Genomic DNA, 26,793 nt, shown 5'->3' with positions numbered 1-26,793 from the left:
CAGTTCTAATTATTAAGAAATATTTTGGGTGGGTAGTCAGTTGGCTCAGTGGATAGAGATTCAGACCTGGAAATGGGGGGGGGGTCCTGGGTTCAAATCTGACCTCTATAAATGTATAAACATCCTCAGCATTTGAGTTCCCTTTAGATTTGTTTTATTTGGATATTTTTTTCTCTTGATTTTGTGACTTGTTTGTTTTTTTATATAATCATGGTATGTATTATTCTTACTCTCTTTTCATTTCTTCATCTACTTCCCTTATTTTCTTTATATTTCCAGAATTTGTCATTTCTATTAACAATATAATCCATGACATTCAGATATCACACTGTATTCAGCCACTTCTATCATTCATTGCATTTGTGTTATTTCCTGTTATTTTGTCATAACAAACAAAGCTTCCATGAATATTTTTATACATACACAGTTTTTTATCGTCTCAATAATGCCTTTAAGGGCCAGAAGGCAAGGATTTTGAATTTTAGAAAGTATTTTGCCTCTAGGCAGCCAGAGAGCACTGTGGATAGAATGACAGCCCTGGGGTTGGGAAGATCTGGGTTCAAATCTGAGTTCAGATACTGTGTGACCTTGGACAAGTCACTTTACCCCAATTACCTAGCTTGTACTGTTCTTCTGTCTTAGAATTTATCCTAAGAAAAGAAGGTAAAGGTTTAGAAAAAAGGAGTCATTTCCTTCTATAAAGGGGAGATCTGCTTTGTGAGGGAGAGATCAGGGAGGATGATGGAGGTGCGTTTGGGGAAAGACAAGGGGCTGTCTCCTCAGTGTGCCCAGGCTGGGCAGCTGGACAGTCTGGCAAGGCCCCCGAGAAGGAGGGAGGAGGGAGATACGCCGGCCTCCCTCCACCTCCCCTCCCTTTTCAGGAACCTGAGCCCTGGGCTGTGGTGGCAGAGCCAGGGCAGTAACCAGAGCAGGCTGGCCTGGGGACCAGCTCCTGAAAGGGAGGCAGCAGGAGGGACCAGGCCTTGCTCACCCTCAGGGCCTGCTCTGGGGCTCCTTGGAGACCGGGCCTAGGCAAGGTAAGGACCCTCTCCCCTGGACCTCGGGAAACAGAAGGGACATGTTCCCTGGGCCCTGGGGAATGGGGGACGTTCATGGGGATGGGGAGAGATGGTGGAGGAGGGGGTAGCAGACTTAAGGGGAATGTCTCCCACGGGTTATGGATGTTTAGGGGCCAAAGGGAGCAAGTCAGAGCCCTTGACTGGGAGCCTAGAGACCTTGGATCTTGTCCCAAGCCCGCAACTCACTCCTTGTGTGAACGTGAGCACTCTGGGCCTCAGTTTCCTTTTCTGTAAAATAGGGCTGGTTAGTCTAGCCCTGCCTCCTTCATAGAGTTACTGTATGAGTCTGGTGTGATTCCAAGGACATTATCGATAAGAAAATGGCTTAAAAAAGTAGCAAGTGAAGAATTCCCAGGACTATTCTTTCTGTAAGACTGACTTCCTGCAAGAAGGGTCATTCCTTCTGCCCCCTTAGTCCAGAGGCTCCCGGAGCGGCAGGGCTGAGGACAAGGGCTATGTTTCCCCTTCTCAAACCAGAGACTCCCTGAGGACAGAGACCGTGTTACTCCCAGGGTTCCCAGAGAGAGGCAGAGGGACTGAAAGGGGCAGAACTGGGGGTGGGCAGGGCACCCATGGGGCTACCTTGCTTGGATTCGAGACAAAAGTACAGCTAATCTTGTCAGGTCCTCTCCTCCAGCTCCAGGACCTCCTGGGTCCCTTCCTCAAGTATGGGCATCAAGACTTCACTGCCCCCTCTCGAGCTAGCCACCTACGCCCTGGTTCTAGTGGGCGCCCTGAGCTATGCTGCCATTGAGCTCTTCGAGACGTCTCGAGGTAAACCCCTTCTTTCAAAAAAGCGATCTTTTGTCATTATTATTATTATTATTATTATTATTATCATCATCATCATCATCATCATCATCATCATTATTTGGTGGGAGGGGATGGCGAGAAAGGCAGATGAGGTTGGAGAGATTCTCATTCCTTTGGCATCCTAAGTCTCCTGGTTTCACATCCCCATTCTAGTGCCTTTCGCTATGTGATCATTTCTCTCCTAGCCTCAGTTTTTTCATCCACAAAATGGACGTGACAACCTATGTACCACTAGTCTCATGGGCTGTTGTGAAGACAGTGCTTTATAAACAAACCATAGAGCCCTGGGGACATTGGAGTGAACACTGACACTGGTGTCTCCCTTTTTCTGCTTCTGCCTCTTACTGTCTGTGGAGCCCTGGGCATGACGCCCCTAAATCTGTCACTCCATCTACCCAAGAGGGATCATCAAATGGGCATGCCTGCCCTCATGGGCTAGTCATAGGAGAAAGCACTTTGTAATGTATTCCATTATTGGGAAGGAGGAAGAGAGGAAGGAAGGGGAGAGAGAGAGAGAGAGAGACAGAGACAGAGAGAGAGAGAGAGAGGGAGGGAGAGAGAGAGAGAGAGGGAGGGAGGGAGAGAGAATAGCAGAGCTACTGCTGCTGCTTCTAGGTTCCATCTGCCCCCAGGAGTCTGGGGCATTAGTGACCGGATGCCCTCCTGGGCAGAGAGCTGTGGATGGTCCCTGGTTAGCTAATAGGAGCAAAGATGTGTTTTGAACACCCCACTCCTCCTCCCCACTGAGAGACATTGAACCTGGGATTGTTGTTTGTGGTTCAGACACAGCCGACTCTTTGTGAGCCCATTTGGAGTTTTCTTGGCAAAGATACAGATCTCCTTTGCCATTCCCTTCTCTAACTCATTTTACAAATGAAGAGACTGAGGCAAACAGGGTTAAGTGACTTGCCCAGAGTCATACAACTAGTTAAGACTCAAGACCAGATTTGGACTCAGGAAGATGAGCTTTCCAGATCCAGGCCTGGTATTCTATCCATCGTGCCATTTTGGACCAATGAACTTCATCCACCTCCTCTGGTTGGTCCATCCCCAAATTGACAGAGAGAGGACCAGTGCTGAACTGCCGGCTTCCTCTGACACTGGAGCTGGGCTCTTTAGGGTCCCTGAGGATGTCTGAGGAGGGTCTTGAAGTAATTGTGACTCAGAAGCTCAGGAGGTCCCTGGTGTGTGCTGGGGAGAATCTTCTTGCATGCCCCTTTGGTCGTCAGAGCTTAACTGGTGTTCTTGTCCCAAAAAGCTGCCCTTGGGAAAGCATCACTCTCAACACCTTCCCCCCATCCTACCCCTATTTCACTGGCTCCCAATAACCCTAAAAGGCAGGAAGTATGAAGCTCAGGGTCTCCTTTTACAGATGAAGAAACTGAGGCTCTCAGGAAAGTTAAGAGGAGCAAATAGAACCCAGGTGTTTCCCTGGATTAAGGTCCAGGACTCTACTTCCCCAACACCATACCCCTTGGGACCTCTCAGACAGGGGGCCAAGGGCAGAGGAAGGACAGAAAGGTTGAAGGCAAAGGGCCGGACAGCAGGGCATCCTAGAGAACTCTGAGCAGACGATGGAGAATGGCTTATCAACATGGAACCAGAAAACAAGGGGAGAAGGAAGCCCTGGGCCTGAAGAAGCCAGCTTCTAAATTCAGAGGAGGGGCAAACTCTGCGCTTTTAGGAGCCCGAAGAGCAGCAGACCGTAGGGAAGAAGTGGGGCACAGAGGTGAGGGGCAATGGAGGGAGGAGAGAAGGATAAAGAAATCCCATCCAAGCAACCGGGGTCAAGGTATGGGGTGGACAATGCTGCACATACTGCAAATCCTGGAGGAAGAAAACCCACCTGAGGTCACGTCCAGAATTGAGACTGAACGATACAAAAAACAGATGGTGCAAAGGGGGTTTCGGGGTACAGGCAGAGCTGTTGCCTCAGGCACATACACATATACCAACTGGGGCGATGGATAGAGAGCCGGGTCTGCAGTCAGGAAGACCTGAACTCAGATCCAGTCTAAGACTCTTGTGTTCCCCAAGCAAGTCACTTAACATCTTTTTGCCTCAGTTTCCTCATCTATAAAATGGGGGTCATAATAGCACCTGTTTTCCAGGGTTCTCGTAGGAATCAAATGAGATGATAATGGTAAACTGCTTAGCACAATACCTGGCTAGTAGGAGCTTTATAAATGTTAGCCATCATCATCATCATTATTATATGAACTTGAGACAAACACATATACCCTGAGACAGACATAAATACATGTCGATGCTCACAGAGACTTCTCCACACTCAGTTGCTTACATAGATACAGAAGATGAATAGACTGCCAGAGGAGGTAGTGAGATCCCCATCCCCAGAGCCCTCAAAGCAAAGGTCAGAGGACCACACATCAGAGACAGGATAGAAGAGATAGAGGTGTTTCCCATTCAGGGATGGGTTGGACTAGAAGGGATCTCAGAGGTCTTCTTAGACCTCGAGATTCCATAACAGACTTGGATATTCGAGGGAAAACCCAAGCCTGGGATTTAATCAGCAAATGGACAACTGCTCTGTTACTTATAGTCTTAGAGAATGACCTGGAGCATTGAGAAATTAAATGACCCCACCAAGGTCACGGAGTCAGAATGTGACCGAGATCCCAGGAGTCCTGACTCCAAGGACTGCGTTGCTTCCTAGAAATAAGGATGGACACACAGAAGCAGACTTATAGAAATGCACAATATGTCCCACACGGCATTTATAGGGACACACAGCCTCCCTCTCTCCCCATAAAAGGGCTCCTGTGCTCGGCCTTGGATCTCCAGAAGGCAGTCTTGGGGCTCAAGCAACCTCTCTGGAATTCTAGTGACTGAGTGACAGTGACGCCCCCAATCTCTTTTCAGACAACATGAACAGGAAGACATTCAAGGAGTCGGTGAAGCCTGGCTGGCATTACATTGGACGAAAGATGGTAGGTGCCCGCTCCCCTGACAGGATCTCCTATTCCACTAGGAGGGCTGAGACAGGCTAAGCTGAATGGGCAGGGACCAAGGACACCCTCCCCTTCCTGATGGCCCCCTTCCTTCTTTCTTGCTACTAGCCCCCCTAGGCTTAAGCGCCTCTGTTACAGTCCTCTTTCCTACATACAGCTGACCACAAGCAGGGCCCATATTGCACCCCCTCCATCGCCCAATCCTGCTCTCCCCCAGAGGGACCAGAACGCCCAACTGAAGGGGACCCATCCTATGTTCCTTCCCCTCGGGGACCCTTCTCTGGGTCAATTAATTGATCAGGGCTAGTATATTCTGCCAGACCTCGTCTCTCAAAAGGATCTGGATTTTAACAGAAGGGACTTGGGGCCACAAGAAACTACAGAGATGCTCTGGGGTTCATCGACTTGCCCTAAGCCTCCCAGCTAGCACGTGTCAGAGCTGGGGGATTCCTCTGACTGAACCCAGGGGTACCCTACCTTTTTGAGTACGCAGACCACGTGTTAACGTCAAACAATCTCTCTGAGCACCCACTGCTCCCCCGTGTGATGGTGATTAAACTGTTAGTATCTGCTGAGTAACAAAGAGCAGCTATGAATTGGGGAACATTTTGAAATGAATTTATAGTTTGCTAATCACAGTAGCATCCAAATGCCTGTGAAAATGCTACTCTGTCATCCTCCAGATCTATCTGCTTATTTATTGGTAAACCCTTACCTTTTGCCTTAGCATCAATTCTAAGTATTGGTTGCAAGGCAGAAGAGTGGAAAGGGCTAGGCATTAGGGGTTAAGTGACTTGCCCAGGGTCACACAGCTGGGAAGTGTCTGAAGCCAGATATTTGCTTATTTACTGAATTCATTCATTCGTGTTGTATATTCTGTCAGGGAGTGATGCTTATAACATCTGGAGATTTAAGAACCTTTTGTAATAAACCCTACCATTCCCAGGAGCCCCCATCTGTGGCAGCGCCTTAACCCAAGAGGATAAATGAAACACTTTACTACTAGGCAGGGTGCTAAATACTGATGATGGAATCTTGAGGCTGAGGGGAAAGTGTTTGGGAGTGGGGTCTATTGGTCCCCTCCTGGGGGTGATCTCACTTATTTAAGCCAGCTTGGACTGAGGCCCTCCGAGCCCAAGTGGTTGTGGAAATCTGGCCCATATACAAGTCTCAGGAGAAGAATACAGATGAATCCTTCCACATGCTGGGAGCTTCAAACCCTGTTGCCTCAGATGCCCCGACCCCAAGCCTGAAGTGAGAGTTCTGGGCCCTTTCTGCTTCCTAGACATCACTGTTCAGACTCTTCTCCCCCTCCACCAGGATGTAGCAGATTTCGAGTGGGTAATGTGGTTCAAGACCTTCCGTAACGTCATCATCTTTGCCCTCTCGGGTCATGTGCTCTTTGCCAAGATCTGCTCCATGACTGCTCCACAGGTGAGTTGGGGTCCCCCCAAAGGTAAATGTCACCTGTCTCTCCCCTTGTTTGTCCTAAGCACATCCCCCTTACAGCCTCCCACACCTGAGGCTCTGGCAGGAAGTCTTTCCCCAAACCTAGAGTCATTGAACTTTAAACTCCTTGTTTTCTTTTTCTCCCTGTACCCCTCAGCGTCTAGTACCGTGTCTAGCTCTCAAGAGGCATTTCATGAATCCTTGCTGATGCATGTCAAGATCTAGAAGGGACCTTAGCTCAGAGAATGTCAGAACTGAATGGACTCTTAGAGATCGTGCAGTCTGAATTCATTTTTCAGATGTGGAAACTGAGGCCTAGGAAGGATAAATGGTTTATTTGAGGTCCCTCAGGACACTGTCCTAGATAGAGGGGACCCCAGAGACCTCTTGATCCTCCTGGCCTCCATTCCTGCTGCTTCCACTCCCCTGGCTTCCTTTGTCTTCCCACAGCACCGCTCCTGGATGTATGCTCTGTACGGGGTCTTCGCCGTGCTGACGATCATGGGCTCCCACTACGTGCTGCTTCTGTTGGCCCACTGCCTGGGTCTCTACATGGTCTCGCTATTTAAGCAGCCGTGGCTCTGCTTTACTGTGGGTCTCACCAGTCTGGCCTCTTTCAAGCTGGAGCCAGCCAATGTGTGGCAGGTGCGACTGAGATGAGGGGGAGGTCAGGGAGGGGAAGGGAAAAGAGGGTCGTGGGTGGCCGAGGAAGAGTTCCGGGCCTGTGAGCTGAAAGGGAACACCAATATTCTCTAGTCTAACCCTTTTATTTTACCAAGGAGGAAACTGAGTCTCAGAAAGAGTACGTGTCTGGCCCAAGGTCACACAGGTAGTAAGCAGAGAGCCAAGATGGGCCTGTCCTTCTCAGTGCCTCTGCAGATGCCCCCTGTCCTTCCTCTTCCCCATGGTCTCTCCCTTTCCCCCATCTGCAGGATCTCCCCCTCCTCTGGCCTCCTCCATCCATCCATCCCTTAGAATGGCTCCCACACGCTCCTCTCTTGTCCTCACACTCTGCCCTGTTTACAAGCTTTGTCTCCTCTAGACTTTGAGCTCCCTGAGGCCAGGGCCTGGGTCTGTCTGTCCTGAGCAGTGAGCTTCCTGAAGACAGAAACCAAATTCTCTCTCTTCTTTATCTTCTTTATCCCTTTCACTGTGGCAGCACATAGGTCTACACCTAAGAGGAGGTTTGCCAAAGGCATGAATGAATGAATGAATGAATGAATGAATGAATGAATGAGCTTACCTAGGTTGGAAGGAAGGAAATGAGGGAAGCGGGGAATAAGCAGTTATGTAGTATTCCCTGCTATGTACTGGCTCTGTGCCAAGCATTTTATGGATATTATCATTTGGTCAGGGAGATAATGCATAGGCTGGGATAGTGGGGGTGGGCTTCTTGTAGGAGGTGGGATTTGATCCGGGCCCTGAAGGATGTCGTGCCGTGGTGCCATCGGTGAGCACCGTTACTGTTCTTCTTCATCCAGAACGAGTTTGTAAAGGAAACTTTTGATCTTCAAGATGTGCTATTTTATGGGGGCAGCGGCTTCACGATTTTCCGATGCATGAGCTTTGCCCTGGAGAACTGTGCTCGGCCTGATGGCAATTACTCCTTCCTGGACCTGTTCAAGTACAATTTCTATCTCCCCTTCTTCTTCTTTGGACCCATCATGACTTTTGACAAGTTCCATGCCCAGGTAAAGGAACTGGGGGTGATGGTGTTCTCCCACCCTCCTCCCAAAAGCCCGTGAGTTCTCTTAAGGGCAGGGCTGCATCGTGCCCCCCAAACTTAGACTGAGGGTGGGGGTACCCCCCGAGGGCAGCACTGGGACTCTAGTAGAGTGAGGCCAGAGCCAGGTAAGCATCTCCTCCTCCCCCCACTCCCAGGTGAGCCAGCTGGAGCCCGTTCGAAGGGAGCGGGAAATGTGGCAGATCCGGATGCAGGCAGGACTCAGCCTGGCCGCCATTGTGGTCGTGGACGTGTTCTTCCATTTCTTCTACATCCTTACCATTCCTAATGACCTCAAGTTCACCAATAGCCTCTCAGACTGGACCCTAGGTGGGTGAGGCCTCGATGTGGGAGCTGGCCAGGACCGGGGGTCTCTCCCCCACCCCTGTGACCCCCACTCTCCCTCCAAGACCTAGGCCGACTTTCTCAAACCAAAGTGGCTTAGAGACAGGGTTTGTGGGTGCTGGAGAACACTGAGCCTGGGGCAGGCTGCCCAGCTCAAGTGGCCTGAGCAGATCTCAGAGGGATCTGGGGGTAGGACATGTCCATCCTGGAAGAGCAGGCAATAAGCCCAGGTGCTGGCGTGTATTGCCGTGTTTGTGTGTCCATACATGTGCATGTGTCTTTATGTACCCTGTGTTTTATGTGTGTGTGTTGGTGTGTGCTTGCATGTGTCTGTGTGAATATGAATATGTGTTTGGAAATGCCTGCCTGTATTCTGTATGAGATCTCTGCATTTGTAGGTGTCTTGTGTGTGTGTGAATAGGCATACCCAGATATATAGAGAAATATATATATATGTTTGTATACATGTTTACGTGTGTGTGTGTGTGTGTGTGTGTGTGTGTGTGTGTGTGTTGTACAAAAGGTGTTCTGGAGAGCTGAGGCTCAATCAGAAATAAGAGAAAACCACCTTTGGGTATTTTTTTAGAATCCAAGAAACAGCTATTAAGTACCCTCTTAGGACTTTCTTCCTCTTGAAATTATTTGGCTGATATTGATCCGTATGGCGATTATTTGTCTGGGTACTCGGTCCTTGCAGGAGACTAGAAGCTACTTGAGGGCAGGGAGTTTCCCTTTTGTCTTCTCATTTTCCTATGCCCAGAGCCTGCTTATTGGACACTCAAAGGGCCTTTACGGAGTATTTCTTGAATTTATTGAAGTAGAAGACCCTGCCTTCGGTACTGGAATACGAAGATGTAAACTGTAGCTCCTGCCCTCGGGGAGCTTGCCGTCCGAGGACATACGGGTCTGCCCAAGGGCATTCACACACTTACTGATGACTGTAATTCTGGCTGGGAAGGAGGGAGAGCCCTGGTCCAAGCGCTGCAGGACAGAATTTGAGGGCAGACGTCTCTTTCAGCTCCGAAGGGAGAGTGGGAGTCATCGAGGAAGGTTTCCAGAAGGAGGAAGCTCCTGAGATGACCCTGGAAGGAAGGGGAGGATTTCACTAGGCAGAGATGAGGAAGATGGTGTTCTGGTTCTAGGGGATGACCCGCACCAGCGTGTGGAGGCTGGAAAGGACGAGATAAGATTAGGAAATGCCTCCTTGTTCACTCCAGCTGAAATCTAGCATGGATGAAGAGGAGAGGCTAGCCAGAGAGAAAACTGGAAAGGAAACCCAAGTCAGCCAGCAATGGCCCTCCATGCCAGGGTTTGGAATTTGTCTATGGGCAATGGAGACCATCCATTGTTTTATTAAGTTTGAAGTCAGCTCTGTCCTGTTTGCTAGCTCTACTGCAGGACAGGAGGAACAGGACCAGGCTTTTCCCTCAGGGCACTTATAGGTTGGTTGAGGAGAAAGACAGAACATGAGAGCACACACCCTGGGAACTGGGAGAAGCCGAACGTTTGAGCCGTCAGCTCAGATCAGACAAGAAAGAGGAAGGAGCACAGTTATTCCCGATAGGCCCTTCCTAATAGGGGAACAATGGGAGCAGCAAATTGTGGAGAACTCCAGGCAATTAATTGTGTTACATAGAGAACCAGTAGCAAGTCTGGCTGAATGGGAAGGTTTGGGAAAGGCAAAGACTGTGGATAGAAAAGGTGGGCTGAGGCCAGACTCTGAAGGACCTTGAAAACCAAAGTGGGCAGTCTGGACTTTTATCTAAACCAAGAGTCTTGACCTAAAGCATTGTGGTACAGAGTATTAGCCTGGGAGTCATAGAGACCCAGGTTCAAATCCCAGTTACACCTTCTCCTCCTCCTCCTCCTCCTTCTTCCTTTTTCTTTCTTCTTCCCTTACTTTCTGTCTTGGAATTGATATGAGTATCAGTTCCAAGGAAGAAAAGTGCTAAGGACTAGTCAATTGGGATTAAGTGACTTGCCCAGGGTCATTTACCTAAGAAGTGTCTGAGGTCAAATTCGAATCCAGAACCTCCCAACTCCAGGCCTGGATCTCTATCCACTGTGTGACCTAGATGCCCCTTGGATATAATTTCTTGTGTGACCTTGGGCAAATCCCTTCCCCTGCCCATGACAGAGAGGCCTCTTCTACAAAATGAGACAGTTGTCTGCTCTCTTGGCTCTGAAAAATGCTTCTGTGATTCTGTTGATGCTGTCACAGCTTTAAGGAGGTGGAATAACCTTAAATACCCTGGAGGAGAGGATAGAGGATCAGTGATGCCCCTTTCTAAGACTTGAACTGTTGCCTGGTGAGAAAGAAAGGGAAAGAGAGCTAGTCAGGTAGACAGGGTAAAGGGAGAAGGTATAGGGAATTCTAGGTCGAGGCACTGATTTATTCTATCCAGAGAAGAGGTCCATCGTACTGTCTGATCAGGCTGCTGGAGACAAAGCTCAAACCATCCCCTCGGGCCACTTACTCCTTCATATCTTGGGACAGCCTCAGCTTCCCAAACATTTGCTCACCCAACCCCCTCTCATTCTCCCAAGCCCCGGTGACGCCATCTCCTCTCCTCTTGCCTAGATAAGATTCTAGCCCTGTTTGTCTTCAAACAAAGAGTACCTTTGTGCCACAGTCTCCTCACCCTACTGGCCTCAGCAGTAATATCCCAACAATAACAGCTCCCATTTCTGGGGCACTTTGGAGTCTACAAAGCATTTTGCTCAAAACAACTCTGAGGAGGGGGGAAGTACAGTAGATACCACCCCTATTTTATAGAGGAGGAAACGGAGACCCAGGGAGGTAAAGATATTTTCCAAGGTCATATAGCTGATAAGTATAGGAACAGGATTCAAACTCAGGTTGCTTGATTCCAGGTCCAGGAAAAAAACAAATAAAAAAACCACTAATGTCCATACAAGACGTGATCTTCCCAAGGACACATGGGAGACTCAGGTCTCCTGGCCTCTAGCTCAAGAGTCCAGAACAGAGGAGGTAGTGGTCCCCTTGTCCTCTTCCCTTGGCAGATTTCATCAGAAGTACTCTGTCCAAGTTGGGGTGCCATATTTTAGGAAAGAGACAAGCTGGAACAGGTCCAGAGTGACCATGATGGTGAAGGGTCCAGAGACCAGGACCTGGTAGGACATCAGAGAGAAGTGGACCTGTTTTGCCAAGAGAAGAGAAAACTTAGAGGGGATATAGTTTCTTTCTTAAAGAATTTGAAGGTCTGTAATGTAGAAAAGAAGCAGACTTATCCTATTTGGCCAAAGAGGGTGAAACTAGGAGCCCTGGGAAAGAAGAGTTAAGCTCCAGGAGGTCAGGGGCCAGGATCTACCTAAATTTGGTACAGTGGGTACTTACCTGAAGTTCCCTGAATGAATGAAGAGGGTCAGGTTTTCGTTTCATATCCACATAAAGAAAAACTTTCTAATACTGCATGTTGTCTCTAAATGGAAGGAGGTGGTAAAGCCCTGTCACGAAGTCTTCAGGTGGAAGGAAGACATCCACCTTTAAGAGACATGAAACCTCCCTGGGATTCCTGCTCAGCTATGATTTGGATTAGAGGATCCCTTCCAATTCTGTGATGCTGTGGAACTGACTCCTGCCCTTAGATTCTGCTCCATGATTGAGACAGACCCCAAGGCCCTAGAGATGATGAGTGCTCTTGTCTTTAACCTCCTCTGGAGGGAGCTAGGGAACTTCAGTCACTTTAAAATATTTCTTGGTATTTTGGAGAGAGATATGGGCAAGAGGGGTCAAGGACCAGCTCCTACTGGACACTGAGGGTCAAATGATGGGGGATAGGGCAGGACAATTAATTGTCCAATTCACACGACTAAGAGATGACTTTGTTTTGAAAAGTCGTAGAAATTTTTTCAATGGACTTCCAGGATGGAAATGGGGGCTAGAGGGTCACAAATCCAGTTTAAAAAGGATGGACAGACCATGAGATGACTTCTTAAGGGCTACAGAGGGTGCCTGGGGGGAGGGACTGATTGGATATAGGGTGGTGGATACAAATGACCTCCCAGGCCAGAGTGGGTGACGCAGGTCCTTGTTGACCTCCAGCGGTCTTGGCCTACTTCAATCTGGTATATGACTGGGTGAAAGCAGCTGTGATGTTTGGCGTCGTGAACACTGTGGCCCGGCTGGATCACCTGGACCCGCCCCAGGCACCTAAGTGCATCACAGCCCTCTATGTCTTTGCAGAAACGTAAGTCTGCTCCCTTCCCACCACTATCATTACCATGGCACATTAGGGGCATCCCTGTCCCCTCAGGACACTCTGAGGCTCCTATTCCCCTCCCCTAATGGCTCCCTGAAATTTCCCTTTCCCCCCAAAGTGCCCCATTCCTATGAGTCTCCAGAATTAATAAGACCTTAGAGGGCATACCTGGACCCAAGCAAGAGCCCCTCTCCTGGGTTCCCTCTCCAGAATCCTCTCCAGGGGCTTACTCAGCCAGCTCTTGCTGGAAGACCTCTAGTAGCAATGCATCACTGACTATTGATGTTTATCACATCATTCCATTTCTCGTCGGGTCACTCACTATTCTGATTCTTTAGAGATTGTGGGCATCCCATGTTTGGCAGCCAAATGGCATCACTGGAAGAATATCGATGTTTTAAAAGATAATTCTTTTCTTTTTTTGTTGTTGTTTCGAGAATAACCTGAAATTTATGGAAGTGTTATGTGTCATTTCCTACTGGTAATCCAGGCCTCTCTCTTCTTCAGTTTTGGGTCCAAATCTATGTCTACAGTGTCTTGTCTGAGATACATATTACCAAGTATCAAGTACATAATACCAAAGTCAGGACATTAGGCGTTGCTCATCCCCTTGGTCTAGGCAGTGTGAATTATTAGACTTAATTCTTTTTTTTTTTTAAATCCTTACCTTCTGTCTTAGAATCAATACGGTGTATTGGTTCCAAGGCAAAAGAGCAGTCAGGGCTAGGCAATGGGGGGTTAAGTGACTTGCCCAGGATCACACAGTTTGGAAGTAGCTGAGGCCAAATTTGTACCCACAACTTCTTGTCTCTCAGTCTGGCTCTCAATCCACTTTGCTGCCCCTTATTAAATTCAGTTCTGTTGTGTGGTTGCGAAACTCATTGAGCAGGCTCTGAAGTATTCAAAGGCTTGGTATAACCAATGCCATCTCAAAAAGGAGTATCTGGAGGACTTTATAGAGAATTCTTCCATTCAGACCCTGCACTGAATATGCTGTGTGGTTATGATAAACGCTTTTGGCAAGTGCTGGTTCTTAAAGAGTATATTCTAGAGTTTTACTAGGAATTGAAACTAATTGGGCTCACTGGCCTATAATTAACAGATTCAACTCTCTTCCCTTTTTTGAAAATCAGGCTGATATTTATCCTTCTCCAGTCCCTTCCCTTCCCTCCCTTCTATTACTTCTACCCTTCCCTTTCTTTCCTTTCCATTCCCTTTCCTCCCCTTCCCTTTCCTCCCTTTCCCTCCCTTCTATTCCCTCTTCCCTTCCCTTCTTTCTTCTTTTTCCCTTTAAAAATGTAGTCAGTGTTCTCATTCTGCTGATCATTCTACCTTACTCCAAATGAGGCTTTCTGTGTTCCATTGTAAGTACACGCCTTTTTAAAATGGAAGTTGGTCACTGATACAGTGCTCTGTACTTCAAATAGATCTCTCTAAAGAAATCTGCCTTTTCTTCTTCACTGGGACTATTTCTCTTCATGTCTTTGAAATTCATTTTTGAGAAATGCCCACCCATCCTGAGATGACTTTCCCCAAAGAATTTGAGCCAATGGGAGTCCACCTATATTTTCTCTAAATTTTGCTTCCCCAAAATCTAGCCTGTATACTAATGAGTGCTCCAAGTTGGCAAAACATTGTGTCTACATTATCGAATTTAAGGGTCATAACAATCCTGTAAATTATGTATATTATGTCCTCCATTTCACGGATCAGAAAGCTGAGGTTCAGAGAGGTTGAGAAATTCCCCCAAGGTCCCATAGCTAATAAATATAAGAAGCAGAATTTGAATTCAGGTCTTCCTTACTTCAAATCCAACATGTTTACCATTTCAGCATACTGTTCTTCTCATAGACCTGCCAAAACTAAGTCCACATCACCTCTCCTTTATCATCAATTCTAAGATAAAAGAATTTCACCCCTTAAGTTTTCCAATTATTTCTACTTCCTTAACTGGTTTTTCCTTGTTGGGCATAATCAGATCCAGGATAGTCACTTTTCTTATTGCTTCCTACACCATTGGGAAGGGTAAAATTAGCATGAAGTCAGCTCCAGAAATTTTTAGCTCTCTGTTTCTGGCAGAGAGAGATAACTCCTGCCGATGTATGCATGACAGAAGTCTCTTAGAGCTGCTACATCATGCCTCCTCTATGAGATATGATTTAAGGAATGTAATCCATTTCTTAAACTTCTTATTTATGTCTATCTTCTGTCCAAATAGCCCATTGCTACTACGATATCACCTCCATTTCTCCTTTTCTTTAATCTTCCCCCAAAACATTCTCCACTATAGAATCTGCCTCAGAGTTCCCTGAAATTCTCCTGTTCTTCCAAGGATGTTCTGGGATACCCCTTGCCCTCAGATTCCTCTGAAACACCCCTGTCACCTCAGAGCTACCTCAAGACCTCTGTCTTTCTAGGGCTTTCTGATGTACCCCAGTTCCCTCATACCTCCCTGAAATACTTTAGTCTCTTCAGGTCTTCCAAAAACACCCCTTTCTTCTTATAGTTCCTTGAGATACTCCTGTGTCCTCTGAGTATCCTGAGAAACTCCTGTACTCTAAGGGTTCTCTGAGATAGCCCTGCCTTTTCAGGGCTTCCTGAGACAACATGGTCTCCCCAGAGTTCATTGAGCATCTCTGTCCCCTCAAAACCTCTGTCTGTCCCCCTGGGATTCCCTTGTTGCCTGATACCCTCCTGAGACCTTCAGACCCCTATGAAATACCCCAGGCCCTTCAGAGTATCCTGAGTTTCCCCCCTCTCCTCTCAGGGTCCCCTGAGATATTTTTGTGCTCTCAAAGCTTGCTGAGATACATTTATGTCCCATTGGGATTTTCAGAGATGCCCACAACTCCCTGGGGTTCCCCAACACCGACATCCTTCCTCCATCAGTGTTTCTTCTCCATATCCTAGGCACTTTGACCGTGGGATCAATGACTGGCTGTGCAAGTGAGTATCTCCTACCCCAAGATGTTATCTTTTGGGTGGGGGAACCCTTAAACCTAATTGGAAATTGAATGGAACAGTGTCAGGTTGAGATGTGGTCAATGTGGGAGTTTATTTTGCTTGACTGCATATTTGTTACAATGGATTCTTCTTTTTTCTCTAATGATCAGGAGGAGGGAGATTAAGAGGGAGAGAAAAATCAATTTTCATTCCTTGAAAAAATGTAGGAGATAAAGAAAGGAGGACTAGAACTATGGGATTCAGATAGCTTCCAGGGGTTGGATTTCCCTGGGTGGATCATTCAAGGGTAGCCTTCCCAAGGTTCTAGAAATTGGTAACTTCTTTGTGTTAGAACCAGACAATTAGGATGCCAGCTGATGAGGGGACCTAAGTGTTCTAGCCCACCTCCCCAAATTCTTCTGTCCCTCTAATCTACTCTCTCCTTCTATTCTCCTAATCTCCCAAGCTCCCTTGCAGTGAATCCTCTCTATGTCTTCCATGGAGTTCACCCTCTCTGTGTCAAATCTTCCCCTCTCCTCTGCAGATATGTCTATGATGCTATTGGTGAGGAGCACCAGTCTGTGGGGCCAGAGCTGGTAGCTTCACTGGCCACATTTGCCATTACCACCCTATGGCTGGGGCCCCATCATATTGTCTACCTGTGGTCTGCCCTGAACTGCTTTGGTCTCAACTTCGAGCTCTGGGTACAGAAGCTAGCTGAGTGGGGACCAGTGGCCCAGGTAGAGGTGAGTGGAGACAACAAATCTAGGGGAATCGGAGGAGAGTCAAGAGAGGAGAGAAGGACGATGATAGAAGTCTTCAAAGAGAGACTAGATAACCCCTTGTTTTCCCTACCCACCATGGGATCCCAACTCTGGATCCTAATCTCATGTTACCTAAATATTCTGTAGAATAGATTAGGGGATTGGGCTTGAAGAAATGGAAGAAACTTCTCAAAATTCAGTTATGTTGTCTAATGTGGGATGCAAAAGCTCTTAGATGAGAGGCTCAAGACCTGGCTTCCAGACTACCTCTGACACTGACTTTCTTTATGACCTTGGATGGGCAAGTGACTCCCCCCCACCCCGTGGGCCTCAGTTTCTTCACTTGTAAGATGAGAGGGTTGGAGTGGGTGGTCTTTCAGATCTAGAATCTGTGATTCTATCATTCATAACCACAATAATTGATAATATTAGCAGATCCCATTTCTTAATAATCCTTCAAGGTTTAAAAAGTGCTAGAATCACGGGTTGCAAGTGTTATTATTCCCATTTTACAGAAGAGAAAACCAACATTTATAAAAGGGGATTGGACTATCCAAGGACACATAGCTAGGAAGTGGTCCATCAGGCTTCCCGCCTACAAGTCCAGTTCCAAAATGAGAGAGGGGGCAGAAATGGGACTCCCAATTATCCTAGGCCTTACTCCTTGGATAATGAAGAGGGAGGCTGTGTGTTTGAGGCCCTAAAACCTAAAGTTCTGTTCTTCTCCAATCCCTTTCTTCCTCTTCCTCCATGACTTCTCTCTGTTTTCCTGGACTGGACAGAGCTCGCTGTCAAAGCAGATGTCCCGGAGAGCTCGGGCTCTCTTTGGGGCTGCAAACTTTTGGTGCATCATCATTTACAACCTCATGTCTCTGAACAGCCTGAAGTTCATGGAGTTAGTGATCAGACGCCTACTGTTCACAGGTTCGTTTGGGGCATTGGAGACCTACGGGTGGTGGATAAGGGGTGTACAAAGGTGAGGATGGGAGAGGCAGGCGTCCCAAGTGACTCCACCCTGGCCAGTTAGGGGTGGCAGGGGAGAAAGACTCTTGGGCAGAAAAGAGTATGATCTTGACCAACACATGGCACCAATAATTCATGCCTCTTTTCTAGGATTTCCCCAAAGTACCCTGGTCATCCTATTTGTCACCTACTGTGGTGTGCAACTGATTAAAGAAAGAGAAAGGCTCCAGGCTCTGGAGGAAGAGAAGGAAGCTGCCAAAAAGAAGGCTGCATAGGGAGGGAGGAAGGGGAGGAAGAGGAGAAAAAAAAAAAAGGAGGAATAGGCAGAAGAGACGAACCATCTACACCCTCAGCCTTCCCCCAAGACCCCCATCCCCTGGGTTCTAGACCAAGCCTTTAAGACAAAATAAAATTTTTTTGCTACGACAACTTGGTGGGGTTTCCTTTTCCTCTTCCAAAGGATAGTAGCTGGGCTGGGTTTAGTGAATCACAGAACCCTGGAGTTGAAAGGGCTCTCAAAGGTCATCTGGGCCAACCCACACCTGAAAAAAAGAAAACATACAACATCCCCAAGTACAAGTCTTCACCGGAACATCTCCAATGAGATGGAATCTGTGGCTTTGTGAGGTAGCCCATTCCCCTTTGGAATTGCTCCAGTTGTCAGGAAGTTTTCCTCTGCATCAAGTTTAAAGATGTCTCTTTCCTATACTAATCAGAGCAAACCTACATCCACTTCAGGATAGAAGTTCCACACATTTAGTCTGCCACCACGTGCCAAGAGGAGCTTCTGGGGGATGGAAAATGGTAAAGAATTGCCATACCTGGAGTCCAAGGCAAATCATACGTGCATTTGGCTCTAAATGTAACAAGGTGGGCAGCTGGGTAGCTCAGTGGATTGAGAGCCAGGCCTAGAGATGGGAGGTCCTAGGTTCAAATCCGGCCTCACACACTTCCCAGCTGTGTGACCCTGGGCAAGTCACTTGACCCCCACTGCCTACCCTTACTACTCTTCCACCTAGGAGACAATACACAGAAGTTAAGGGTTTAAAAACAAATAAATAAATACATAAATGTAACAAGGTCATATTTGGTCAATGGCCTTCCATGATCTCTAGATCACACGTATCTGCCATCCCTAGTTCCATGTCTTCAACTGTCCTTGAACCCATTGCACAAAGGCCTATAACTTTGGTATGAGATCATTTATTTCAGCAAGCATTTATTAAGCTTCTCCTATGTGCCAAACATGGTGCTAGGCACTGAGAATACAAGGACAAATGCAAATGGCCTTGGACTAGATGACCTCTGAAATGCCCTTACTAGGGCTTAATAAATGCTTGCTGATGACTAAAATTCTATGGTCTTATCGTCTGCTGACCTCATTCCTGTACACCTCTTAAATGGTGGAGCATTCTTGATGAGACACACCAAAGGCTTGGACCTAGGTCTTCTAATCCTAAGACCAGAGTTCTGTCCCCTATGTCTCTCTTTTTTAAAAATGAAAATACCTTCTGTCTTATAATTGATATTAAGTATAGGTTCCAAGGCAGAAGAGTGGTAAGGGCTAGGCTATTAGGGTTAATGTCTAGGATCACAAAACTAGAAACTATCTGAGGCCAAATTTGAACCCAGGACTTCCCATCTCCAGGTCTGGCTCTCTTTATTTTTTTCTTAAGTTTCCCCTTGAATGGCTGAATAAATTGTGATATATGATAGTAATGTAATACTATTGTGCTACAAGAAATGATGAACAGGAACAGAATGATTTCAGAAAGAGCCGGAAAGATCTGCATGAACTGAAGCAAACTGAAACAAGCAGAACCAAGAGGACATTGTACGCAGTAACGGCAATATTGTCTGATGATCAACTGTAAAAGTCTTAGCTACTCTCTGCAATACAATGATCCAGGAAAATTCTGAAGGACTTACAAAAAAGAATGCAATCCACCCCCTGAGAAAGAACTGTTGGAGTCAGAACACAGATCAATGCACACAATTTTTCATATTAGTTTATTTATAATTTTATTTTGGGGTCTTGGCTTTATATAAGTATTCTCTTAAAAGTGGTCAATATGGAAGTATGTTTTGCATGATAATACATGTATAACCCAGACTGAATTGCTTACCATTTCTAAGATAGGGGAGGGGAGGGAGGGAAATAATTTGGAACTTATAATTTCTGAAAATGTATGTTGAAAATTGCTATCACATTAATTGGGAAAATAAAATATCTTTAAATAAAGACTAAAATTTCCCCCCAGTTACATGTGAACAAAAAAAAAATTTTTTTTAACCCTTATCTTCTGCCTTAGAATTAATACGCAGTAAGGGCTAGGCAATGGGGGTTAAGTGACTTGCCCAGGGTCACACAGCTGGGAAGTGTCTGAGGCCAGATTTGAACCCAGGACCTCCCATCTCTAGGCCTGGCTCTCCATCCACTGAGCCACCCAGCTGCCCCATAAACAAGGGAAGCAATTTGATGTAGATTATATATGTATAGTTATGCAAAACATTTCCATATTAACCATATTGCAAGAGAAAATGCAGACAAACAAAAACCAAAACCAAAAATAACAAAGAAAGCAAAAATAAGTGTGCTTCAATTTGCACTCAGATTCTCTCATTTCTTTCTCTGGAGGTGGAGAGCATTTTTCATCATAAGTCCTTTAGAATTATCTTGGATCGTTGTATTGATCAGAGTAGCTAAATTTTTTTTTTACAGTTTATCATCCTTATAATATTGCTTTGTCTGTGTACAATGTTCTCCTGGTTCTGCTCATTTCACTTTGCATCAATTTATGTAAGACTTCCCAGGTTTTTCTGAAACCATCTTCTTGTCATTTCTTATAGCATAATATTATATTCCATCAAAGCCATTCTTCAAATTATGAGCATCACCTCAATTCTCAGTTCTTTGCCACCACAAAAAAAAAGCTACCATAAATAATTTTGTACATTTGGGTGCTTGTCCTTTATCTTTGGGTACAGAACTTGGTATTCTTGGTATTCTTGGGTACTCCTTGGGGTGTACACCTACTGATGGTATGGCTGGGTCAAAGGAGATGCACAATTTGATAGCCCTTTGGCTCTCCAGAATGGTTAGACCAGTTCTCAAGCACACCAATGGTACATTAGCCTACATCTTTCTGTTGCTTTTCTATTTATTAAACACTAAATCACCTGATGTTACTTTATAACTCATTTATGGACTCAGCTCTTAAAAGGCTTTCCCCATCCCTTCAGGTAATTTTTCTGCCAAGACACTTACTAGCTGTATAATCCTGATCAAGTAATTCACCCTCTGTTTGTCTCAGTTCCTGCACAGTTACTATAAAATGGAGATAACAGTACCTACCTATTTGTAAAGTACCTGGCACATAGTAGGAGCTATATAAATATTCACTCCCTTCTCCCTTCCTTGCACAAACACAAAGTCTATTTCTTCCTTTCAGGATCATTTCACATATGTGTGTATAAGTGTGTGCATACATGAAGTACTATTATTTTATATTATAATAATATAGAATAAATAATAGCATTCTATGTTCTGTGTTATATATGCATATATATATACATTTATATATAATGATCCAGAAGCAAAATTCAATATTTCCAGGAACAAGTTTCAATCTTTTGGGATTTTCAGTAATAATGTTCTATTGAACATGTGCCTACTCAGGATTTCCTTAAGAACATCAATATTTGACTCATTTTATCTTAAAACATTGCCTTGTATCTAGGTCTCTACAGAAAAGGGAATGGCAAAAGCCCCTAAGCTCCTGAGAAATTATTGAATATAGAATAGATTTTATTTAACTTGATTTTTAAAAAATTAAAGGATTCATACCCAAGCCCATTAGCAATCATGACAACTCTCCTTCCTTCTCTGCTGAATCCCCAGCACCAACTTTATACACCCCAACGTGGTCTATTAAGCTCTCTAAACTCATACTAAGTTGACCCCTTTCTCTGGCAAGAGCTCTAGAGCAGAGGTGTCAGATACCCCAGTGCAGCCAGAACCAGATTAAAATATTTAACAACATAAACAAAAACACAATAGAGCATAGATCATGTTAATATTCTAAGTCTAGATGCACAGGCAGGGATCCTTATGTATGGGTTAATGGCCCCTATTTTTATTTGAGTTTGACAACATTGCTGTAGAGTATCTACTCCCTTCCCTGGTCCTGTACAGTCCACATAACTCACAGTACAGTTTAAGGACAAGCTATATTTTTTCTCCTCCTCATAGAAGTTGTCTTTTGCTACTCTTTGATTTGAGATTTTACTTGGTGCAGAAGCACCTTCAAGGGAACCAGGAAATTTGGTCTAGGGACTTCTTCATTGTTCTGTTCCTTCATTCCACCCCTCTGCTCAGAATTTGATCTCAGGTAGCTCCCTCTGGCTTGGCCCAGTGTCCTAGACCTTATCAGAAGTTATGGAATTTAGAGGTGGTTTCACAAAAGCATCAGATAGACCAATAATACATTGATGCTTTATTATGGAATGTCTTAACTCATCCAAAACAAAACTCTTGTGGTCAGGAATATGGGGAACAGAAGCAATGAAAGAAGAAAGATTTAGAGCAAATAGTGACCTGTTAGAATATGAGCTTCTTGAAGGCAAAGATTGTAGTTTTTGTCTATCTTTGCAGCCCAGCACGTACATAGTAAAGGCTCAGCAAACGTTTGTGGACTGGCACAGGATTGGTTGCTAATCTCCTGGGTTGGGGAGTGAATGGGGGGAAAGTGACGATGACACCTGTCCATTCTCTGGGGTCCCCACCAGTAATTCCATCCTGAGGGTGAACTTGTGGCCTGGCCCAGACCACTTCAAATATGTGGTATTATGGAAAGAGCTTGGATTTGGAATCTAAAGACCAGGGTTCAAAGCTTGTTCTGCCACCAGACAATTATGTTGTTGTTCAGTCATTTTTAAGTATGTTCGGGTTTTTGTAGCAAAGATCCTGGAGTGGTTTGCCATTCCCTTCTCCAGCTCATTTTACAGGTGAGGAAATTAAGTCAAACAGGCTTAAGTGACTTGTCTAGGGTCACACAGCTAGTAAGGGTCAGAGACCAGATTTGAACCCAGGAAGATGAGTCTTCCTGACTCATGGCTTGGCACACCATCCACTGCGCCATCTAGCTGTTCTGGATTGCCATGTGGTATCAGACCCATCTCTTCTCCTTTCTGAGCCTCAATTTCCTCATCAATAAGAATAGTTGTAATAATATATGCATCATCTACTCTGTAAGAATTAAAAGAAATGATGTTATGTAATGCATCTGATACATCACGAAGCACAATATGACAATATTATTGCTATTGTTTTCTGAATTCAGTTCAGTGATCTCAAGAGGAACCAGTAGATGGCACTCTGTTCCCAGACCAAGCCCTGACCCCATTAACCTCCCCTAAAAACATGATACAAGTCCCTAAGTCTGGGCAAGAGATTATATGATGAGGATATGGGTGGCAAGCAAGAAGAGCTAGGGAGGCAAGGTTGGCATCTTCTCTATCACCAAGAAATAGTATACTGGGACTCATAATTGGAATATGGCCCTGGAAGATTTTTTAATCTAAAGAATTTGGATTTAAAATTAAAAAATTTTAATTTAAATTAAATTTTAAAGGGGGAGGTAGAGTGAAGATATGCTCTTGGCCTTCCATTTAGACATTTAGAGACCAGAAGGGAAGTATAACATCATAGGAGGCAGCTGATGGTGCAGGGGACAGAGCATCAGGGCTGGAGTAAGAGAGCCTTAAATTCAAATCCAGCTTCAGACATTTGCCAACTCTTGGGCAAGTCTCTATTTGGGTCACTTTGGGGGAATAATAATATCCCTTAAGTCTCAGGGTTGTTTGGAAGATTGAGTGAGATGTTTCTAAAGTGCTTTTCACAGTGCCTGGCACATAGAAGGTACTATCTAATTGCCAGCTATTCATATTGTTGTTAAGATTTAGAGTTAGATACCAGATGTAGAGTTGGAAGGAACCTTAGAGGCCACTGAATCCAAAAATCTTCCATTTTCCAGATAAGCAAACTGAAGCCCAAAGTGACTTCTTGCTCAATATTGCATGTAGTCAAAGGATTTAAACAGGCAGTTTTCAGAAGAAAACAAAGCTATCAATGTTCACATGGAAAAATACTCTAAATCACTCTTGTTTAGAGAAATGCAAATTAAAACAATTCTGAGGTACCACCTCACACCTAGCAGATTGGCCAATACGGCAGTAAAGGAACATGATAAATGTTGGAAGGGAATGTATCAAGATTGGGACATTAATGCATTGCTGGTGGCGTTGTGAACTGATCCAGCCATTCTGGAGGGCAATTTGGAACTATGCCCAAAGGGCTATAAAATAATGCAAATCCTTTGATCCAGTAATGCCACTACTGGGTCTGTATCCCAAAGAGAGCATAAAAAACGGGGAAAGGACCTACTTGTACAAAAATATTTATAGCTGCTCTTTTTGTGGTGGCAAAGAATTGGAAATTGAAGGGGATGCCCATCAATTGGGGAATGACTCAGTGTGGTATGTGATGGTTGTGCTGTAAGGAATGATTAACAGGATGATTTCAGAAAGAGCTGGAAAGACCTCCATGAAGTGATACAGAGGGAAATAAGCAGAACCAGGAGAACACTGTACACAGTAAACAACTATAAAAGACTTAGCTGCTCTCAGCAATCTGGGACAATTCTGAAGGAATTATGATGGGAATACTATCCACCTCCAGAGAAAGAATTCTTGGAGTCATCTTTCACATCAGTGTACTTTCTATTTTATTTTGGAGTTTTGGTTTTAGATGAGTATTCTCTTCTAAAAATGCCTGATATGGGCATTATGTTTTGGATGATAAATATCTTTAAAATAAAAAAAAATGGAAAGAAATCCTGGTCTCACCCCTCTAGTGAGAGAATCTGCCTTGGTCTTTGGGGTCAGGGAAAATTCACAGATTTCTGAGCAGCTGATGGAAGGGCTCTATGAGTCAAAAACCTGGGGTTTGTCTCCATTCTGCAATTCACACTCATTGTGGGACCTTGAACTAGTCCCTTCCCTCTCCTGGGACCTCAGTTTCTCCATCTCTAGAACAGGGCAAGTTATCTTCCTATTGAGCAAAGCAAAGACAAGATGGAGAAAGTTGAAAGCCACGGAGTAATGAAAAAACATGTTTATAATGGGATTGATTTTTTGTTGTTATTCAGTCCTGTCTCTTTGTGACCTCATTTGAGGTTTTCTTGGCAAAGATATTGAAGTGTTTTGCCATTTCCTTCTCTGGCTTATTTTACAGAGGAGGAAACCGAGGCAAATAGGGTTAAGTGCCTTGCCCAGGGTCACACAGCTAATAAATGTCAAAGACTGGATTTGAATTTAGGTCCAGGTCTGGCTCTCTATCTACTGCACCTCCTCATTACCCAATGGGATTAATATCAAATGAAATAACATGTGAAAAGCATATTGAAAGCCTTAAAGGGCAACATAAATGCTAGCTATTATTATTATTATTATTAATAAGACTAACTCAGAGAGGCATCAGGCACAATGATTCAATAACTGAATCAATAATTTACTTTTCTAGAGTATTTTCTTTGGAGTAACCTGTGAAGTTGGTAGGTTTCACAAAGCTTTTTCTTTGCTGTCTAAGGCTCCTTGAAGTGGATATATTAGAGGCAGGACTTGAGTTCAGGTCTCTTAAGTCTAAAGTTCTTGGCATATCACAAATATAGTCATCTGTAGAGACAGTTAAGTGACTCAGTAGATAAAGCACCAGGATTGGAGTCAGGAGGTCTTGAGTTCAAATGTGGCCTCAGACATTGCTTAGCTTTGTGACCCTGGGTGAGTCACTTAACCCCCATTGCCTGCTCCTTACTCCTCTTCTGCCTTGGAACCTAAACTTAGTATTGATTCTAAATCAGAATAAGGGATAATAAGAATTTAGCTAGAACTGGAAGCTAGCAGGTATTTTCTCTCATCTCTGCTGTAACCCAGGTGAGGTCTTCCTTGGCCCATCTGTGACAGTCTGACAATTCTTCCTCCCTTTTCACCCCACCAGCAGCATTTGAAGCCAGGGAATATAAGACCTGGAGTCAGGAAGACCTGAGTTCAGATCCAGCTCCAGTTACTTACTGTGTGACCCTGAGCAAGTCACTTAACCCTGTTTGTCTTAGTTTCTTCATCTGTAAAATGAGCTGGAGAAGGAAATGGCAAACCACTCCAGTATCTCTGCCAAGAAAACCCCAAATAGGATCATGAAGAGTCAGAGGTGATTGAACAGTGATGATATTTTATGCTACTTGTCCCAGATCCATATATTATTCCTTAATTCTTTGGTGTCTCTGTCCTCTTAGAGCCAGCAGTTATGTCCTGGGAAATGCCTCTGTTTGTGGGGTGGGGAAGGTGGAGAGGAATGTCCTGAAACAGGAAGCCCATTGAGTCTGATGGAACCATTGGCTAAGAGAATTATGGAATCTTGGAATCAATTATAGAATCTTAGGAATTACATAATCTTAGATCTCAGAATCTGATTATTTCTCCAGAACTTTATTCTTTGCCAAAGTCTTTGTACATACATATTTGCAGTCTATAATCCACCCCCCTCCCCAAAACACACCCCACTCAGGATGGGGGATGAGGCAAGGAAAATCTTATTATTTCTAACTCACAAATGAGGATTGTAAAACTCAGGGAAATTAAGTCCCTTGCCCAAGGTCACACAGTGAGTCAGGGACAGAATCTAGACTGGAACCCAGCTCTTCTGCTCCACCACTCCCCCCACCCCCAGCCCAGGGCCCTTCAACAAAGGCGCAAGCAGGGTCAAGCACAAGACCCATCACACAATGGGCATTCAGTCCTAGGGGGTGGATTGATTCCCTCAACAGCTGAGACAATCAAGCAGGATCTTTCTGGGTTTTTCCTCTCTTTGTCCAGATGAGATGGGGAGAGAGAACAGGAAGAATCTGAGGACCACAGTGGTCTCTTCCCCAGCTCACACTCAAGGCCATCTCTCTTGGGTCCAGCTGCTCCCTAATCTGGTCCCTGTCCTCTTCTTCTGGGCCCCCTAGCCCGGTGGGTGGCATGGGATTGTTGGAGAAGCCATGGAAGAATAGAAACAACCCTGCCCATTTTAAAAGCAAAGATAGGGCAAGGATCAACACCCTCATTTTATAGATGAGGTAGCAGAGACTGTGGGACATTGAGGAGTTTCTGAACCCAAGATCACATGGATAATGATTGGTGGAGCCTAGATTTGAACCAGGTCTCTCTTGGCTTCAAGGCCAAGGATCTTTCTATGATACCATGCTTCATCTCCTCAAAGAAAGATGTAACACCTAGAAAATGGGGTCAGGGGAGGAGAACTTCAGCCAGATGGGACTCCAGGGCTGTTATTACATCTTTGTCAACCTCAGAACATTGAGCCTGACCGGGAGAAAGGTGGCACTGGCTGCGTAGGGAATCTCCCTCAGGACTCCTTCCCATTTCTTTTCCTCTTCATCATACCTGCATGAGAATGGGGGG

At 45.2% G+C, this 26,793-nt stretch overlaps 2 protein-coding genes across 3 annotated transcripts in view; one reads left to right on the top strand and one right to left on the bottom strand.

The window, feature by feature from the left end:
• The first annotated feature begins 913 nt into the window (after window positions 1-913).
• On the top strand, window positions 914-17,703 carry HHATL (hedgehog acyltransferase like). 2 transcript variants are annotated; one of them, XM_044656974.1, is made up of 12 exons: window positions 914-1,037; window positions 1,717-1,853; window positions 4,776-4,843; window positions 6,185-6,298; window positions 6,764-6,958; window positions 7,795-8,004; window positions 8,195-8,366; window positions 12,448-12,592; window positions 15,515-15,550; window positions 16,092-16,293; window positions 17,094-17,235; window positions 17,425-17,703. In XM_044656974.1, exons 2-12 carry the CDS (start codon window positions 1,748-1,750, stop codon window positions 17,547-17,549), a joined length of 1,515 nt encoding a protein of 504 aa, XP_044512909.1. In that variant the 5' UTR covers window positions 914-1,037; window positions 1,717-1,747; the 3' UTR covers window positions 17,550-17,703. The 2 variants fall into 2 exon arrangements, with proteins under 2 accessions (XP_044512909.1, XP_044512910.1); XM_044656975.1 differs by having other exon boundaries at window positions 1,703-1,853.
• An 8,096-nt stretch (window positions 17,704-25,799) lies between these two features.
• Window positions 25,800-26,793, bottom strand: part of KLHL40 (kelch like family member 40) — a 12,774-nt gene continuing 11,780 nt past the window's right edge. Inside the window, exon 6 of the mRNA XM_044656973.1 lies at window positions 25,800-26,775. Within this exon, the coding sequence (XP_044512908.1) occupies window positions 26,664-26,775 (112 nt within the window). The 3' untranslated portion in view covers window positions 25,800-26,663. The remainder of the gene's footprint in view (window positions 26,776-26,793) is intronic.

Source organism: Gracilinanus agilis, chromosome 1 (genome assembly GCF_016433145.1).
Source record: "Gracilinanus agilis isolate LMUSP501 chromosome 1, AgileGrace, whole genome shotgun sequence".
In the NCBI taxonomy this organism is placed as follows: Eukaryota; Metazoa; Chordata; class Mammalia; order Didelphimorphia; family Didelphidae; genus Gracilinanus; species Gracilinanus agilis.
Note: the sequence above shows the minus strand (reverse complement) of the source record. Positions and strands in the feature narration are given on the sequence as shown.

Bases quoted from the DNA above. Each gene is read 5' to 3' on its own strand.
- HHATL (XM_044656974.1), top strand. From the start codon at position 1,748: ATGGGCATCAAGACTTCACTGCCCCCTCTCGAGCTAGCCACCTACGCC. The intron at 1,854-4,775 runs GTAAACCCCTTC...ATCTCTTTTCAG, and splicing joins GCTCTTCGAGACGTCTCGAG to ACAACATGAACAGGAAGACA. The intron at 4,844-6,184 runs GTAGGTGCCCGC...CCCCTCCACCAG, and splicing joins ATTACATTGGACGAAAGATG to GATGTAGCAGATTTCGAGTG.